Raw genomic sequence first — 16,809 nt, forward strand, 5'->3', positions numbered from 1 at the left:
CTTTTGCCTTCGTTACATCTTCCAGTCCTGCCTGTCTATTGAAAATTGACTCAAAGTTGGACACTGAATCCTACGGCATTAAAATTTAACAGGGTAATTTTTACAGTCAACTCCGTCACTTCTCACTAATGAAGTAATAAAGCATTCATGAAGGGGAGTCATTTGATAATTGGATGTTCATCTGGAAAATGTTTCAAAGGTTCAAAGTGTTTCAGTTTTAAATTAAATTAATTTAAATGACTAGCCACTTCAAATCTACCATTTTAAAGTGTGTTAGCTGTACAAGTGGAATTATTCTACTGTTTAATATGGACACTTTTTACTAAAGCAGAATTGATAAATCATACATTATGCAATTTGCTGCATTATACGTTTTTTCCTGAGTGTTTTAACTATATAAGGAAATACACACATGTTTATGTTTAACAAACACCATTTTAACATCTAAAAAAAAGCAGTTTTTGTAAAGAAGAATGTCCAAATATTATATTTGGCACTTGCTATAAAAAGTGTTCTTTGGCACAAATTTCATGTTTCAGTCTTGGTTGGAAGGAGGAAAGCAGGTTGTGGTGATTATACATTAAAAAATAAAATAAAATTATGACACTGATATATACACACTATAATATAACATAAAAGTTTACATTTTTGAATTGACAAGAGAACCATGTTGACGCTGCACAACAGTGAGTACAGTGATGGCTGACAAATTCAAGAAAAACAAAAACACTGCGGTAGAAATATATAGAGTTGGAAGGCACTTGTTGAAGTTCGAGTGCAAGTTTAAATATTGAAACAGTAATATTAGTTTTCCCTTTTACTCCACTGTGTACCCACAAACACCCTTGGTGTCCATAAGTGACATGTTTCTATGGGGTTAATGTATCAGGCAGCATGTCTCCTGCGGTGAAGTTTGTAGTGATGCAAGAGCTCCTGGTGGCTCTTCTTCTGCCTGCTGTTCTTCCTGAGACCACTAGGCCTCGGAAGATCTCCTCTGGATGAAGGTCTGCTGCTTCCTATGGACAAACCACAGAAAAAGTCACAACCTCTGCTAATGTAAATAATGCAGTTGTTGCTACACTGATCTTTGGGTAACTGTCTGTGACAACAACAGAAGTAACAAGAGTGGTTGGTGAGCCAGACAGAACATTTTAAAAAGTATCAAACTGACTAATAAACGGAAAAGAGGAAAGGTTTATATAGGAAGTAGTAAGGATAGTGAAATTATTAAAAAAGGAAATAGAAGGCAGAAGGAGGGATACAAAGGCAAGAAGTAAGAAAACAAAGAATTGAATACCACTGACTTGTTTCACAGTGTGGTCCTTCATAGCCTTGGCACCGACAACGGAAGCTCCCTCCGGACACGATGCAGATCCCATCATTCATACACGGGTTGGGCTTGCACAGGTTTACTGGCATTTTAGCCTCTAACAGCAAGATATTTATCATAAAATATTTTAGTAAATGGAAATACAGCAATTAAATCACAAACAATACATTGCAGATCACTTTTTTTCTTAATAAACCCCTTATTCCTATCCACAGAACAGGAGCGAACAAGATGTCCTGTTAAGATTTGGTATCGGAGGTATTTCCCTGCATTCTCACCTGAGCACAGCATCTGCACCAGCACATCCTCAAAGTACTTGAGATCCTCATAAGACGGCACAGAGATCATGTGCTCCTCTGAACCAGCAATCTGCAGCAGCCTCTCTCTCTGTACATCCCCGATACCGATCACAAACAGTGAGACTCCATTTTCTCTTATCTTTCGAGCTGGGACACCAGCGTCGTCCCCGCCTGAACCATCCGTCACCACCACCACAGCCTTATTGACTCCGGGCCGTGCCCCTTTGGCCACTGTCAGGACGTTGGAGTGGATATGAAGTAAAGCTGTGCCTGTAGAAGCCACTCCACCTACGTAGCTGGCATCACCTACAGCCTTGAGGATGGCAGAGCCGGTCTCATGGGTGTCCAGGTTGAAGACGCTGGTGGCTCTCCGACCATAGGTCACAAGTGCCACTTGAGCCACATCACGGTTGATGTCGAACTGGACGGTGAGGCTGCGCACAAAGTCGCGCAGGGTGTCAAAGTTATCAAGGCTGACACCACCTGAGGCATCCAGGGCAAACACCAGGTCTACCGCTTGGCCAAGACAACCTGAAAAACAAAAAAAGACAACAAATGATGATGTAAAAATATACATTTAGTATCAGCTGAAACATACAAAATATGATTTGGAAGTTGTATTTCAAGAGGGTTTATTATTCTACATGCCAGAAAAAGGGAGATTTTAAAGATTAAATGTTATCTTTTGCGTCTTAATAAGTGTTCTAATAAGTGCTAATAAATTATTATGAATTTTGAAAATTTTTTAGCATTTCTTAGATGTGCATGCATTTCTCCCTTTCAAAATGAAAGACCATAACATCACATCGTTATTCACATTTGGAACATCTGGATCCTAATGGCAATTTGGATATTACATTAGGTATTAAAGCTGGGGTAGGCAATTCCTTTCAGAAGCATTTTTTGTTACTTTTTGTTGAAATTTTCTTTATATCCCAACAACAGTCAATAAATCAAACGCTCTGAAAAAACAACAACTTGCATCTGTGACTGTCACAGGACTGTTATAAGCAGGTCTGAAGGGAGGGGTTGGGATTTATTTGGTTGGATACTTTCAAAATCTAGCCGTCTCTGGCTAGTTTCTCTGTCTAACCTAGCCTTAAGTATACAGTAAGTAGTCATCTGCAAACTAGGAAAATATACATCCTGGGAAGAATATTTAGCATATGCACTGAATGTTAAAAGTACCCAGTGCAGTTTTTGACATCTAGTTTTTTTACGAGTGGGTGTTTCAGTACACTTTCAGGCTAATGGTTTCACACTATTTCACTGACCTAAAGCATGTATGCCAAGGTGCGCAGCAATGTGCCATGCAAAGGCAGTGAGGAACAAGACTGCTTGTTAGTGAACATGAATGCAAACAATTCTGGTTTCAAACTTGACTTTGCAAATGTTTTATGAGGAAGGAAATATATTTAACACATTTGTTAGACCTCAGTGATGCACACAATGGATTTGGTTTGATTTGGACTGAATGTAAACATGATTTTTGTCCTGTTACAGGGCCCCAATAAGTACTATGTTGATCAGTCAGTACCTTGTGTATCCACACTGCAAATCTTAGCCCTGAGTTCAGGGATCTTGGCACTGAACTCAGGTGATGAGTAGGTGATAGTCCTCTGGGGATTTCCTGTGATATTATTCAGTTGTCCCTTTAAGTAGTCTGGTCCCACTCCTATCAAGAAGATCTCTCTGTCGCGTGCATATTTAGACGGCTCTACCACTTCGTCAACAGCGGGAGTGGCAGTGAGCAGTACCACCACACGGGGCAGATCGTCCGACACGTCTGCATAGACTGGCGCGCTCACGAAGCCGTGACGTGTAACGTAACGAAGTGCCTGGCCTGTCTGGGTCTCGCCGCCGATTGGTTGAAGTGCCTCCACAGCCTTAAGCAGACCTCTGAGGTCCCTTTTGAACTTCCCCACCTGGGCCACGACTCTTGCCTCTGCGCCAAAAACCGCCAGGCCAACTTTACTGGGGCTGTCCGACCCGATCACAGTCTGCAGGAAGCGCTTTAAGAAGGACTTGAGGCGGAGGAAGCCTTCCAATGTGAGCGTGGAAGAGCCCTCCACCAGGAACAGCAAGTCTACAGAGCAGTCCAGTGATAATGCAGGAGCTGAGGAGGGATGGAGGGTCCAGTTAGTTCATTCTCAGCATGTAGAGAGCAATAATATTTGGCCAGTGGGGCAATGCTAATATCTAAGTAAAGACAGTGTAGATACCACAGTGTGGGTCTCCTCCATAGCCAGGTGGACATACGCAGTGGTAACCCTTTGGACCTTCTGATACACATGTTCCACCATTCAGGCAGGGCTGAGAGTCACAGGGATCTACAGAGTAGTAGAGAGAGAGAATAGCAGGACGTAGGCACCATCACTGTGCTAGCTTCCTGTGAGAGGCTCAAGACTCACTTATTCAGAGTTTACCTGGACTCTTCAAAGCCTCCTCCTACTGTATGCATCTGTATGTTTGTACATCCTGACTCTTAAAAATAGTACTTAGCACTGTGTAGCATCCTAGCCTCGCTATCTTTGCTGTCTACCAACAATGGCTAACCTAGCAATCATGAGTGCTTGAAGGTATTGAAATCCTTACTATAAACTGACAGCAATCTACTGCTTATTCACTTTCTTCTGACAAATGTACTTATTGTAAGTCACTTTGGACAAAAAAATCATCTGCTAAATGCCCTAAATGTAAATGTATATGAAAAGGCATCATCTTACAGAGAGAAAGTAAGAGAAGGAACAGTTTTGTTACCTGGACAGATAGTCCGATGGCAGACTGTCTGGTGTCTCTTGTACACTTTGTTGTACCTGCAACACACACAAAGTTCCCTTGTTCAGGTAGCTTGAAAATGGATAAGAAATGTGTGTTTTGCAAGAAAAACAACCCCCTTTTGTGAAAGACAAACACTGAAAGATCAAATGAAAAGTTATGATGGTTTTGTTGATAGGATCTGTGAGCTTGATTTGCCTTCGACCACTTCACTGTGGTAAAGTTGCAATGTGCTGTGAAATTAGTTTTGTCAAAGGCCTTTTTAATTTGCCCGGGGAAGGTCTAACGCAATTAAACTGCTTGTTTTTATTAGCACCCCTTACACTGACACAGCACATTAAAACATGGGAGTTGCCCTGCTGAACAACCACAGTCTTGTGGTTTGTTGAGCAAAGACAAGAGTTACATATTTGTTTCCAATGCATAGATTCCCCCCTCCCCCAAGACTGACACCAGCCTCCCACTTAATCATCATTCCTCTTCAGTACCTGCCACACACTGCGGTGGCTCCATCATTAGATTATTAAAGTCTGGTCACAAGTTTCCAAAGTTACCAAAAATCTCATTCTGATTTAAAGAAATGCTTGTAAATCATATTGTTAACGAAGTTGTGGCTATTAAAATGGTGACTCTGGTTTTGAAGAATAGGGGGATAAGCTTTCTCTTGTAAAAGCGTGAAAATTCAAAATTCATCTTCTCATAAAAGATGTATTTTTGACTTCAAAGTGAGGAAGACAAGACAAAAATTTGCATTATGCGTGCATTCGTGTACACTTGCCTGTAGAATGGACAGAGAGACGTGTATGGGGAATAACCCTTGGAGCCTTTCCAACACATGAAATTCCCCTGCAACTCTTTCACTGTCTCCAGTGTCTTCCTCTCACAGGGAAACAACTCCACCTGACAGCCTGGGGAACAGCACAGGAGGATCGGTAAGTGGGTATATGAAGGAAAGAGTTCCTCATTTTCATACACAAATGAATGTAGGTTTCTCCAGTGCACAATTAATTTTGTCTCATCATTTATGTCCACTGAGATCAAACTAATAATCTAAGTCCATATGAGTGGATACAAGAGTGTTGTCGAAGAGTCCCACCTGCAGGTGTGGCACTGCAGACAGAGAAGGCGGTCAGTGTGGTGTACAGCCCATTGACAGCATCATGGAAATGCTCGGCGAAAAAGACGTGGCTCTCCATCGGCTCACTGGCCAAAGCATGTAGCTCTTCCCACCTGGAATAACAGAAAACAGAGATTTAACCACAAAAAAAAGAAGTAATGTATTATAATTGGCAGTGATTATTATTATTTTCCACCCATCAAACATACCTGGGGTAGCGAAGGCCCACGGCGAACAAGACCACGCCTGTCTCTTTGAGCTGTGCAGCTGCCTGCACCGCGTTCCCCTGAGACCTCCCATCTGATAAGAGGACGGTGATCCGGGCCGCCGTGGAGGAGTTACGGCCGCCTGGAAAACCCTTCCTCAGCACGTATTTTAGAGCCAGGCCTGTCTGGGTGCCGCCTCCCCTGGGAGTTCAGAGTTTGGGAATAGTGTTGAGGGGACTTTTCATATTATTGTTAGAATAATACTGAAACAGAACAATCAGAGAAGATGTACAGTACTACAGAAGCCAGCAGAGTCAATAAAGTACTGCATATAACTGCCAAACTGAACCACATATATGGTTGGATTCATCTTTTAGTTCTTGCACTGAAGATGTACTTGGAATTGAGTGTTGGCTAAGGATCATCACCCCAGGGCTAAAAAAAACCCAAACATTTAAAACCTATTATATTTTGTCAAAAGGACATTAATGTCACTCAGAGCAGGCGCCGCTTTCTGTCTTCCCATTAGACGCAAATAAACAGTGCTTCATGATTGATGAAGGAGAAAGGACTGCTGAAACTAAATCAGTGACATGAATGCTGCAGTACAGTACAAGACAATACAGCAAAAACCTAATGCCTTAAGGTTTATTTTTAAGATATTAGCTTTAAAGATTTATATGAACAACTGAATGTATTGTACAACACATCTTACATAACACATACTGCGCTCAGATTTTAGTTGTTGTCCAGTTGTATCTTAGACACTGGTGAATACTTGTTTTAAGTGCAGTAGGCAAACTTAAACAACAAAGATGGATAAAGACTTATTTTCTGATTAGCTTCTGTAGCTGTTTTTCACAGTTTTTATCCCGTTTTAAGACTTGCTCTTACAATACTGGGTGTGTTTACTGTGGTTTTCCTTTTGAGTATTTGTCAGATTCTCTCAAACAAACATTTTTAAAAGGTACTTTTGGGGGGCTTTATTTATCCTAGGACAGTTGAGAGAGCCAAGAAATGTAGAAAGATGGGGGGAATGACATGCAGCAAAGGGACAGGTCAACCCCCAGCCACTGCTGCAGCAAGGATTCAGCCTCTGCACATGGGGCGCACACTCTAGTGGTGAGCTAACTGGTGCCCCTTCTTTCACACATTTTAATGTTAAATTGTTTGAGACATTTTCTGCAGTGCTGTTTCATTTTATTCATATTCTTGCTCATATCATTGGTCGGAAGAAGAGGCGCATATGACATAAACCTAGAGGGATATATAATTGTTCTGACTGGAAAACTACACCAAATTCATTAAAAGTGCATTATCAATAATACATGAATAAACAAACACCTGCAGTATATTGCTACACTTGAAAGCTCTAAGGCACTTGATTTTAGCTGATGTTAATAATTTCATAACATGAGAAGCAATTTCAAACCAGATGGCATGGCAAAATGTTACCAGCACACTGTGAACATCACGCACACAGCCTATGTTATCTTCCTCTGTCTCGACATATGCACTAATCCAATATCCAGTGACCACATGTGGTCTAATCTGAAATTAATTTGTTTTCGTTTACAGGGAGCATTTGTATTACTTAGCCTCTGATTGCGTGTATATGGGTGTGTTTCAGCATAAGTTTGAACTAAATCGACCTGTTTGTACATACAGAGTGTAAATACACGTTAAAAGGTAATTGCTGTGATTTATACACATGTTGAACCCTATTCCCTCTCATCATCTTGTGCCAATGCCTTTGTCCCTGTAAACTTCCTAGAAGACATCTTTGTGGCAGATGTTCCTGGTAGCGTACTGATAATTAACAACTCTCTGAGAACATACATTTTTAAAATTAAATAATTAAAATATTCTCTCAAGGCTCACTTTATAGCTTTTTTATGCTTTCAACCATATTTCACTGCCAACTTGAGAAAATGGAATCAGGTGTCTCTGTCATAAACCCCAGTGTGTTTCATTTGTTAAATAATTGTCAGAGCTTAATCTGACTTTATCAACAACATATGTGCTTCTGTATCATTTTATACATTCATGATCAAAAGGCTCTCAATCATATTGCTGCAGCAGCATGAAAATCAGATTGCTAATAACTACCACCCACTCTAAAAATCACACTCTAATAAAGTCTTTTGCTACACAAACCGTTATTTGTCAGAGGGTGATATGAGACGAGGAACACACCTGTAAGAAATCTTCTTAATGTGCTTCTTCAGCTCTTGTTTGGTGGTGTATGAGTCCAGGGCGAACTCCAGCCGGGGAGCAGAACCAAACTGAATCAAGCCGACTCGTACCTGGACAAGGGTGGAATAACATAAATAACAACTGGCATGAGAGGAACAGGGAGAGAGAGAGAAAGAACAGAAAGAAAACAAACCTTGTCTGGCCCAATGTCTAGTGCTTGACAGAGTTTGACTGCGTAGTGTTTGGACCTCTCAAAGCTGCCTTTCCCCACGCTGTAAGATCCATCCATGAGAAAGAGGACATCCATGGCTGTTGAGCACTGCATCACTTCCCATGGAAACACACACACAATTAAAGATACTGGACATCTCTATAAGGATGCAAACTTATTCTATTGTTGTACATGGGCACTATGGGATTATCCTGGCAAATTGGCTGTTGCAGATGAAAATAATACTTCGAAATAATATTAAGAAAACAGCTTAGCATGCCAGCACTCAATTTTCTTTTCCCAGAAGCACACTCACAAAATCATTACCAAGCAAAAAGCTGTTTCTCTCTCTCTCCCTCCATCCCAGGCATGTTTGTACTCGCTAGTGGCATAAATAATCAGCAGTGTTGCTGTCATGTTAGAATGTTCAGCTGATCGTGAAGACAGCCATTAGAGACAAGGAGAGCGCGCCGTCTGTCTGTCACTCACTCACTCTGTGTGCTTGTGGGAAAGTCACCCCCAAACACTTTCTTCTGTGACACAGACACCAGGCTAATAAGACCACCCACTGCCACAAAGGATTCTCACAAAGTCTTGTCACAATACAAAACAATTATAAGCTTCTTACTGTAACTTAACTGCTTCATTCTTTGATACGTTTGTGCAACTCTGTCTACGTCAGACCCCGCACATTCCAGCACTTTAGCCTCAGTATTTTTGCTTTAGCTGATCGGCATCAGCTGTTTCATTCAAGTTTCACTGGCAAATTTACCAACCATGTGGCCATCAGCTGACTACTAACATCCAATTGCATGCATGCAGGTGTACAGCACCACCATTATAACCTGACAACTTTACACAGTTGATATACTCATGTGTGCCACAACCTCGCTTCTTAGGTTTTGAGTCTTCTGTATTTTTGATTTAACTAATATTTGTTCAAGTGTTTATTATTAAGGGAGGATCTATGCTCCATACAGAATCCTTGTTAATGCTCAGATATTGTGGTAACTCCTTCAAAGAGCAAAGCCTCTGCTGCCAAATCTAACTGTAGAACCATTTGCTATAAATATTTATAATATTTAATATAAGGGCTCTACATATATATTTTATTGTGGTACTGTACACCGAACGGTGCATCATTTGTTAACCATTTTGTCATGAAATACGTGGTTTTGGTAAGCTACTCACTTTCTCCCGCTGAATTGATCTTTATGATGTTCTCATGGCTGGTTTGTATCTCCATCACTGAGGTGCCCTGCTGAACTACAATCATAAACAACGCAGAGGTCAGTCAAATGTCCACACATACTGTATGTACAGAGTATTATGCACATTCATGGCTCCATGTGACATTAAGATACACAAGCAAGGCCAACAAAACCCTATACACAACATACAGGAATGTTTGTTCAAGAATAACATTAAAGAAACATAATTTATGACACACAACATTTGTTTGTAAAGGTCTAGGCTACCTGTACTCGGGAACCCAACAAGGTAAATATGAGGGTTTTAAAGATGATTAACAGTAAAGGAAAAAAACAGAATCTCTGCAACACAAAGTTATAATTGTTTTTTGAAAAATTCAAAATAGGAAAAACACTGATTACACACTGATCTGTAAACCTCAACTCTTCTCCATATGCATCATTAGTGTTACTGTTGTTCAAAAACCATCATTAGAGCCTTCAGAAAGACTAAAACAAAATAAAAATAGGATGCTGTGCCGCAAGCCAATACAGTTCACTGACTCCCACTTGACCACTTGTGTGAGTGATAATGAAGTATTTAAAGCTAATGCGAGTGGACAAGTGAAGAAAACCATTCTTTCACTCCATTCACTGAAAGGATGATGCTCTATTCAGGCACACGTACATCCGAGAGGAATGAGGGACATGTGACGCCTTGTTGTCCCTGGTAACCCCGACGGGTCACAGAGGCATTTGTCCAGCACAGGGACAGAGCGGTTGAGCGATTTTACAAACACGCATCTCCACATTGAACAGATTCCACTCTCTGAATAGCGAAGTCCTCCTCTTCAGTCAGAACATAGAACATTGTCCGTTTGTTCCCATCAGCGTTGCTGTAATGCTTCAGGCTGTCCGCCTCATGTTGATTTATTGCTTGCTAATTAGTTAAAAATAGGTGATATTGACTTCTTCAAGTGTCAAAAGAGCAAAACAACAAAGAGGGACAGACACATCAAAGAATGGTGTGCAAAAGTTCAAAAGGAAAAGTGGATTGTCTGCAACAGAGAATTTAGTGCCAACGCTGAACATCTTTCTGTTACTAAAAGTTTGCAATGAGGTTCGGGGAAAAAACATGGCACAGCAAGAAAAATCACTAACAAAAATTACAGTGAACACATTAAAAGATTCATTGTGAAAAACATCAGTTGCTACTTAGCAGAGACTTGTTTTTCATCTTTTGGTGATTTATTTGTCATAAGGACTAGTGTTTTGTCATCACACAAATAAAAAAAAAACAACATTTTACTAAAATTTAAGCTAGGATTACATATAACTAAAACATTAATTTTTACTTGTATCTTTTTTCTCTAAAATTTGTCAGGAAATTGTCACATGGCTTCAAATTGCTTGTTTTGTTTAACAAAGAATTTGTATAGGAAATAATGTGTCGCTTTTTTCTTTCATAAGTGACTTAAGTAAGGAATCGACCAACCAATTAAATAAACTAATCATTTCAGCCCTAATATTTTTTATATCTTGTTTATAGCATTGTTTGTCATCATGTCCATTAGCAAGGCACTGAAGGAACTGCTGTCTGTGACAAATAGTACAAGATCTGCTGCAGTCTTTCCAGCAATAAGTGCATATAAAAACATTTCCTTTCACCTGCCATGAACATGAAGATGTGACACGTGTTGAAGAAGGTTAAGTGTTGTTCAGGAGAGGAGACACAAATATCCAATCATGTTCAGCTGGTGGGGCCTGAGGCAGAAGACGGAGATCAGCAGGCTTGGGTCACCTCTCAGGAGTCTCCTCTTCAGTTGATGGACAGAGAGATGCTCTGCTAAGCATGGCTGCGGTCAGGGTGTCCATAGTGATACTGGTTCTTAATCTGTCTTTCCAAAGACCACCACCGACCTGCTCTTGTGATTTCATTACTTCTTGACAACCTTTGTCCACATTTGAGGTCCATAGAGGCAACCGCTATGAACAAAAGCGATGGAGATGCAGCAAAGTGCTACATGCATTTTACAAAACTGCATCAGAGTAACAACACACTTTTTGAGAGAGTTATATTTATATGAGAAAATAATGAGACAAAAAGCCCTAAAACACATAATACAATTATGTATCTTGCAAGGGAATGGAAGAACCAAACACAGTCTTGCTCTTATGGCATGGAGGTTGAAGACCACATTCTTTGTTGGGGTTTGTTGCTAATTACACACTTCACATCCCTCTTTAAATCTCGTCCATTATAAATTCATTGGAAGAAAGGAGCAAACTGCATGAGGTCAGGAAACATTAAAGTGTAAAATCCAAAAGAAGTACCCCCTGCAACACAAAGGCCTCAGCTCCCACCTTTTCTAAGTCCTGACCCTTTCATCTACCCCCAATTCCAATGTCAGTCCTCCTGACAGTGAAAGTTTCAGGTCTTGGCAAGCTGCTCTCTCATGGTCAGCAGGGCCTCACTGCTCTGAACAAAAAGTCTGTTTGTTCAGCCAAGTGCCTTGGCTGTGAATAAAAATGTGTATATCTAATTAGCATTAACCCCACTGTAGTCTGGGAGATATAAGGAATATTCTTTTAAAATGAGAGATTAAAAACTTTATTAGCGTCGGATTAGCGTCTACCTATCTGGGAAATTTAATTTGACATTGATTACATGGATATATTTGCCGGTGAAGCAATGCAACATGTTATCTGTGTTGTCAGCACAGGAGGAAGGGGAGGCGTCTTGACAAGGTGAAACAGCCTGGTTTGCTCAAGTTCAAAGTCTTTAAACGGCCAGTAATAAATACTTCAGATGGTGCTAAAGCTGTCATTTTTGAAAACAACTCAAAGATTATATCGCCCCATGACACCCGCCTCTCCCCTTGGGCAAATACCGATACTCTCAGGTCCTGACGATACGCTATAAAAGCGATGCAAAATTTGACTTGCCTGGAAACCAGAAGCCTTTTAAGTACGGGAGGCAGGAAATCACGTTGAGGAGAAGATAATAGGAATTCTTCAGTGCTGGTCTATGCAGTAAAACATATTGTAAAGAATCTCAGGTTGACCAGGAGAGCATCAATGAAGCCTCATGCATTTTCTACCATGCAGTGCTCAAGCTAACATCTCAAATATGCTCACTAGTGCCAGAACACTGATCTTGTTCCTCACTGTGTTTGTGAGGACATTACACAGGCTTAATTCTTTCTCTCTGAAAACACTTACATCCACCAGTATTTGCCTAATATTAACATTCATCTTAATTTTAATCTAACTAAAAATGTTTCATTAGTGAGTTTTAGAGGTGTTGGTAGGTGGATTTTGTTTCCTTTGGACAGAGCCAGACAAGCTGTGTCCATCTGTGTACAGTCTTTATGCTAGGCTAAGCAAACTGGCTGCTGGTCATATTTACCGCACAGACATTGGTATCAATAGAATATTGAAAGGTTGTGTAGGCTATACTGACAGATTGTGTATATTTTCTGAATGCCAAAATATTTTTAATGACCAAACAGTAGTAATAATATGGGTTCATTAAAAACAGTAATGGGAACAGTCCTTGATCCAAAGGCTTTAAATACCAGAGAGGTACAGAAGATCATGCCTCAATTAAAAATTATTGCAACAGTGTTAAACTCAATCTCCCGACCTTGAAAAAGCAGCAGTGTGAAGAGGAGGGAGAGATGGATATCAGGGTGCATGTCGGTAGCCTACACCTGAAACGATAAACAAAAGGCACACACTTAACCAAAAATAAGGAACAAAATACACCAAAGAGCAGAGGATAGGTTGAGAAACTGTGTGAGCATTAAGGGTTGACCCCTCAAAATGAAGCAAGATATTGCTTATCAGAGGTTATGATTAGTGTGGACCCTGATAGTTCCAGTCATTCTTTTATGGTTCATTTAAGGTTTTTGGTATTTATTTTACAGGCTTTAAACAGGTGAACGCATACAATCATCACCGGAATTATAGAACAGTCCATTTTGTGCAATCGAAACCTTTTTTTCCCCCTCTTTCTCTCTTATACCTTTAATCATCTTGTGACCCTTCAGGTTTATCTTGGTAACCCATGGGAGTCCTGATCCCCAGAAAGACAAAATGTTGAGCATGGACAATTGTGCAGAGGCCAGGAAGGACTGTTTTTGTGTTACTTCTACAGGAGGACCTGTAATGAAGTTAAAATGAATGACACTATTTCCTCTAAGTGTTGTTTAAAGGGGAAAGCTAAAGCGTTCATGAAAGACGACATTACCCACAGGCCACATATCCTTCTTCACCACGTAAGTCAAGTAGTTACCTGAGTCTACTCTTACCATGTTTTCACAGCCAAGTGTAGGTCCAGCCCTGACCTTTGAAGGGGATCTCAACGAAGAGATACTTGATGACTGACAGCCACCATGGAGGGACACCAGAATGTTGGTGTTTATAAATCTAAACCCTGTGCTATATCTGCATTTCAGTGACACATGCTGAAGTCTGGTAAGGAGGGGGGGGGGGGGGGGAGCTCATTCTGAATCACACAAGTGGATTTTTACATGATTAAATTTGTATTTTCCCATTAATATACGTTCAGTAAAAGAAACACAGGAGTGGTCTGTCTACAGTAAGTGTACACGATGCGAGACAAATCTTTGGTGTTTTGCATTTTAATACAAATCTGTTTACCATCACCAACAAAATCCAAAAAGCATCCGAGTTCCTGAAGTAAATCATTCATTTACACAGAGTTACCAGTTTATTCGATACAACTCTACAATCTAACCATACCCGCTGTCAAATCTATGTTGTTACATTTTTGTTGACACTGTTGGAAAGGTATGGAGTAAATTTTTTTTGTCATCTTTGGCAATTAGTGTATTACAAGTATATTGACATGCGTTTTAAATACGCTGTTCCCCTGCTGTTTCTAAATAAGGGTGGACAGAAAAATCCAGACAAGGTTTGATTAACCCCGTCTGCCGATATGCTTGGCCTTAATAATATCCTGATTGTGGCTGAAGTGTGTGTGTGTGTGTGTGTGTGTGTGTGTGTGTGTGTGTGTGTGTGTGTGTGTTGGGGTGGGCTAAAGAGGATGGAAATGCCAGAGAAACCCCTCCCTACAGGTGAAGCTGTGTGTATTTCTAAGACAGAGATAGAACTGTGTGCAGGGCGAAGTCTGCGATATAGATCTGCTGACATGCAGTGGCTGTCTGAGGAGCCCGGGGCTGATAAACATCACCGGGGGCTATTGATGCTCTATTTGTGCACTCGCTGGTACGTTGCTTGGACAAGAGAGTTCATTACTGCCAGGGAGGGCGCAGCATGCACAGCGCACACACACCCACACATGCTTGAAGGAGGAAGCAGTCGTGCGTGTCTACTTATAAAACACACATCACACAGACACATGTGCACTGCACACACCTGTCTCAGTATTGGCTCCTTCTTCACAAGCATTCTTCTGGATCCTTTCATCCCTCATCTTTCCTCACTTTCTGCCTGTCAGTGAGCACTTTTCTGCTAGATGTTCTACTAAATTAAACTAAAAGAAGTCACTAAACAAAATCCTGTATGTTCCTATCTTTTTCTCAGGACTCACAATCTGTCACTAAAAATCTAAATCCACTATGACAATAAAGCCAAAGCAGGGTCATTTTGTGGGATACAGTTTCTGATTTCTGACTTGAGATGGTTAACCTAATCCTTTTGGCTATCAGTCCTTATCTACAGGGATAACATTCAAAATAAATCCACAAACTGGGACATTCCTGAAAATGTAACCACCTTTAAAAAAGGAAGGCCTAAGCCATGGATGTGCCGTCTGTTTTGAATTGGTTGGCAAGCTGGAAAGTGCTCCACTCTGTAGTTTATAATTACAAAGGCGTGCTAGTTTTTTGGACCAACTTCATACAAAACCCTGAGATCTCCTAACCTGTACTTGGATGTGTCACTTTGAGAAACATCCACAACAGTTTAAATTATTTTGGGGTGAGTCACCTGAAATACCCAGCAATAAAACAACTGAGGAGCAAATGTGTAAACTTTTTACCCACCATGTGGGGAACTGTCTGATTAAAAGCCACAACTAAGTATAATTCAAAATGCCTTGGTATGCATTTAAGCATGAGAATGTGTTTCACAAGCAGCCACTCACAGACAATGCAAAGCCCCAGTCTCCACTGGATCATTTTACATTTCTCAGATTACTAGGAAACTTAATTAAAACCCCAACCTGATGTAATAAAACCTTAAGTAATCTCTGCAATATAAATTACCCCAAAGACTTGCCATGGACACAGCCATGCTCTTACAACAGGCAGACATGAGCTAGCATTTAAAGATGAAAATTTCACAAAAATCTGTCAGTTCAAACATGTTTGTTTTGCTTGATGCTTAACTTCTAGCCTGTTATCTCCCATCTGGTCGCCATTAAATGTGTGGAAGGTCAAGGCAGGTTTACGATGGGGCTAGAGGTTATGACCTTGACATGCAACACTAGAGAAGGTTTACTCAAGAAGCTAAACAAATTGATGCTCGTCAGTCTACATAAGTACTAAATGGCTAATAGTTTCACAAATGCTTTAGACCCGCTATTGTATTCCAGCCTTATGTAATAACTTCACTCATATGGCCTTCGTGTTACTTTTCACGTCCTTGCATGGTTTTAATGTTACGTTTTATAGTAATGCATTGCACAAACTTCATCACAAATTCTTTCAACTTACAAATGTATTCACTGTAGTAAGCCGTCGATGCAAGGCCACTTTAAAGATATACAAACGTGGTGTAATGTTTAATCGGTTTTAGAAGAGTTTAACTCGCATCAGGAAAACCATAATTCAGTACCCAACAGTAACATCCCATTCCATCCAAAACCATGACATACTGCGTCATGACTGTAGTAAAATAAATCCACTGCAGCTTCTCCTATGAGCGATACAATCTTTTGACTTACCTTGTGCTGTTCAGTGCTGCAAATTCAGGAATTTCAAAGCTGTCCGCACCGGCTCCCCACACCTCTTTATTTCCGCACTGAGGGTGATCTACTGGTGCTTTCTGCTACGGACAGAAGGAGAGTAGCGACCACACCTACTCGCCATGCCCACCTCTGATGTACCTGCACCGGTAGGGTCTAATTCGTCCTCCTCATTGTGGGCGCCACAGGGCGAGTACGGAGACAGGGAGGGACCAAGGCGCAGTGCAAACTGTTCCCATTGGTATTCTCGTAAACACTTTTTCCCTTCTTCTCTAGAAAATTAATTCACACTATATAAGGCGTGCTGCCATAATACTCCGACAGAGAGGTACCTTTAATTCATCCATTACTCTCATTCTATCATCTATCTTTTTGCAAATATAAATTTTACGTGTATATAGGTAAATACATATACACCCATTTTCATTTTCTATAGTATTTATAGTGTATATTTTTATTTTACATATTTGGCCTTCAATTTTCCTTAAGCTTTAAGAGGTCCAACTTATCTGTATTGTGAAGTACTA

The 16,809-nt window shown here is 40.5% G+C and overlaps 1 protein-coding gene across 1 annotated transcript; it reads right to left on the minus strand.

Moving 5' to 3' along the window:
- Nucleotides 1-283: 283 nt before the first annotated feature.
- vwa2 (von Willebrand factor A domain containing 2) lies at nt 284-16,772 on the minus strand. Its single transcript, XM_038735771.1, has 14 exons — nt 16,262-16,772; nt 12,974-13,040; nt 9,329-9,403; nt 8,120-8,253; nt 7,927-8,036; nt 5,734-5,931; nt 5,504-5,637; nt 5,186-5,315; nt 4,390-4,445; nt 3,852-3,959; nt 3,167-3,745; nt 1,609-2,160; nt 1,305-1,427; nt 284-1,016 (listed from the first exon to the last, which is right to left on the minus strand). The coding sequence occupies exons 2-14, from the start codon at nt 13,023-13,025 to the stop codon at nt 886-888; spliced, it is 2,382 nt and encodes a 793-aa protein (XP_038591699.1). The 5' UTR covers nt 13,026-13,040; nt 16,262-16,772; the 3' UTR covers nt 284-885.
- Between the last annotated feature and the right edge of the window lie 37 nt (nt 16,773-16,809).

The sequence above is a fragment of the Micropterus salmoides genome, unplaced genomic scaffold (genome assembly GCF_014851395.1).
Source record: "Micropterus salmoides isolate LMB-PRFRI ecotype aquatic unplaced genomic scaffold, ASM1485139v1 Ms_hic_scaffold_21, whole genome shotgun sequence".
Lineage (NCBI taxonomy): Eukaryota > Metazoa > Chordata > Actinopteri > Centrarchiformes > Centrarchidae > Micropterus > Micropterus salmoides.

Bases quoted from the DNA above. Each gene is read 5' to 3' on its own strand.
- vwa2 (XM_038735771.1), bottom strand. From the start codon at position 13,025: ATGCACCCTGATATCCATCTCTCCCTCCTCTTCACACTGCTGCTTTTT. The intron at 3,746-3,851 runs GTATCTACACTG...ATCCCTCCTCAG, and splicing joins TGGAGGAGACCCACACTGTG to CTCCTGCATTATCACTGGAC. The intron at 1,017-1,304 runs GTCAGTGGTATT...GTTTGTCCATAG, and splicing joins AGGACCACACTGTGAAACAA to GAAGCAGCAGACCTTCATCC.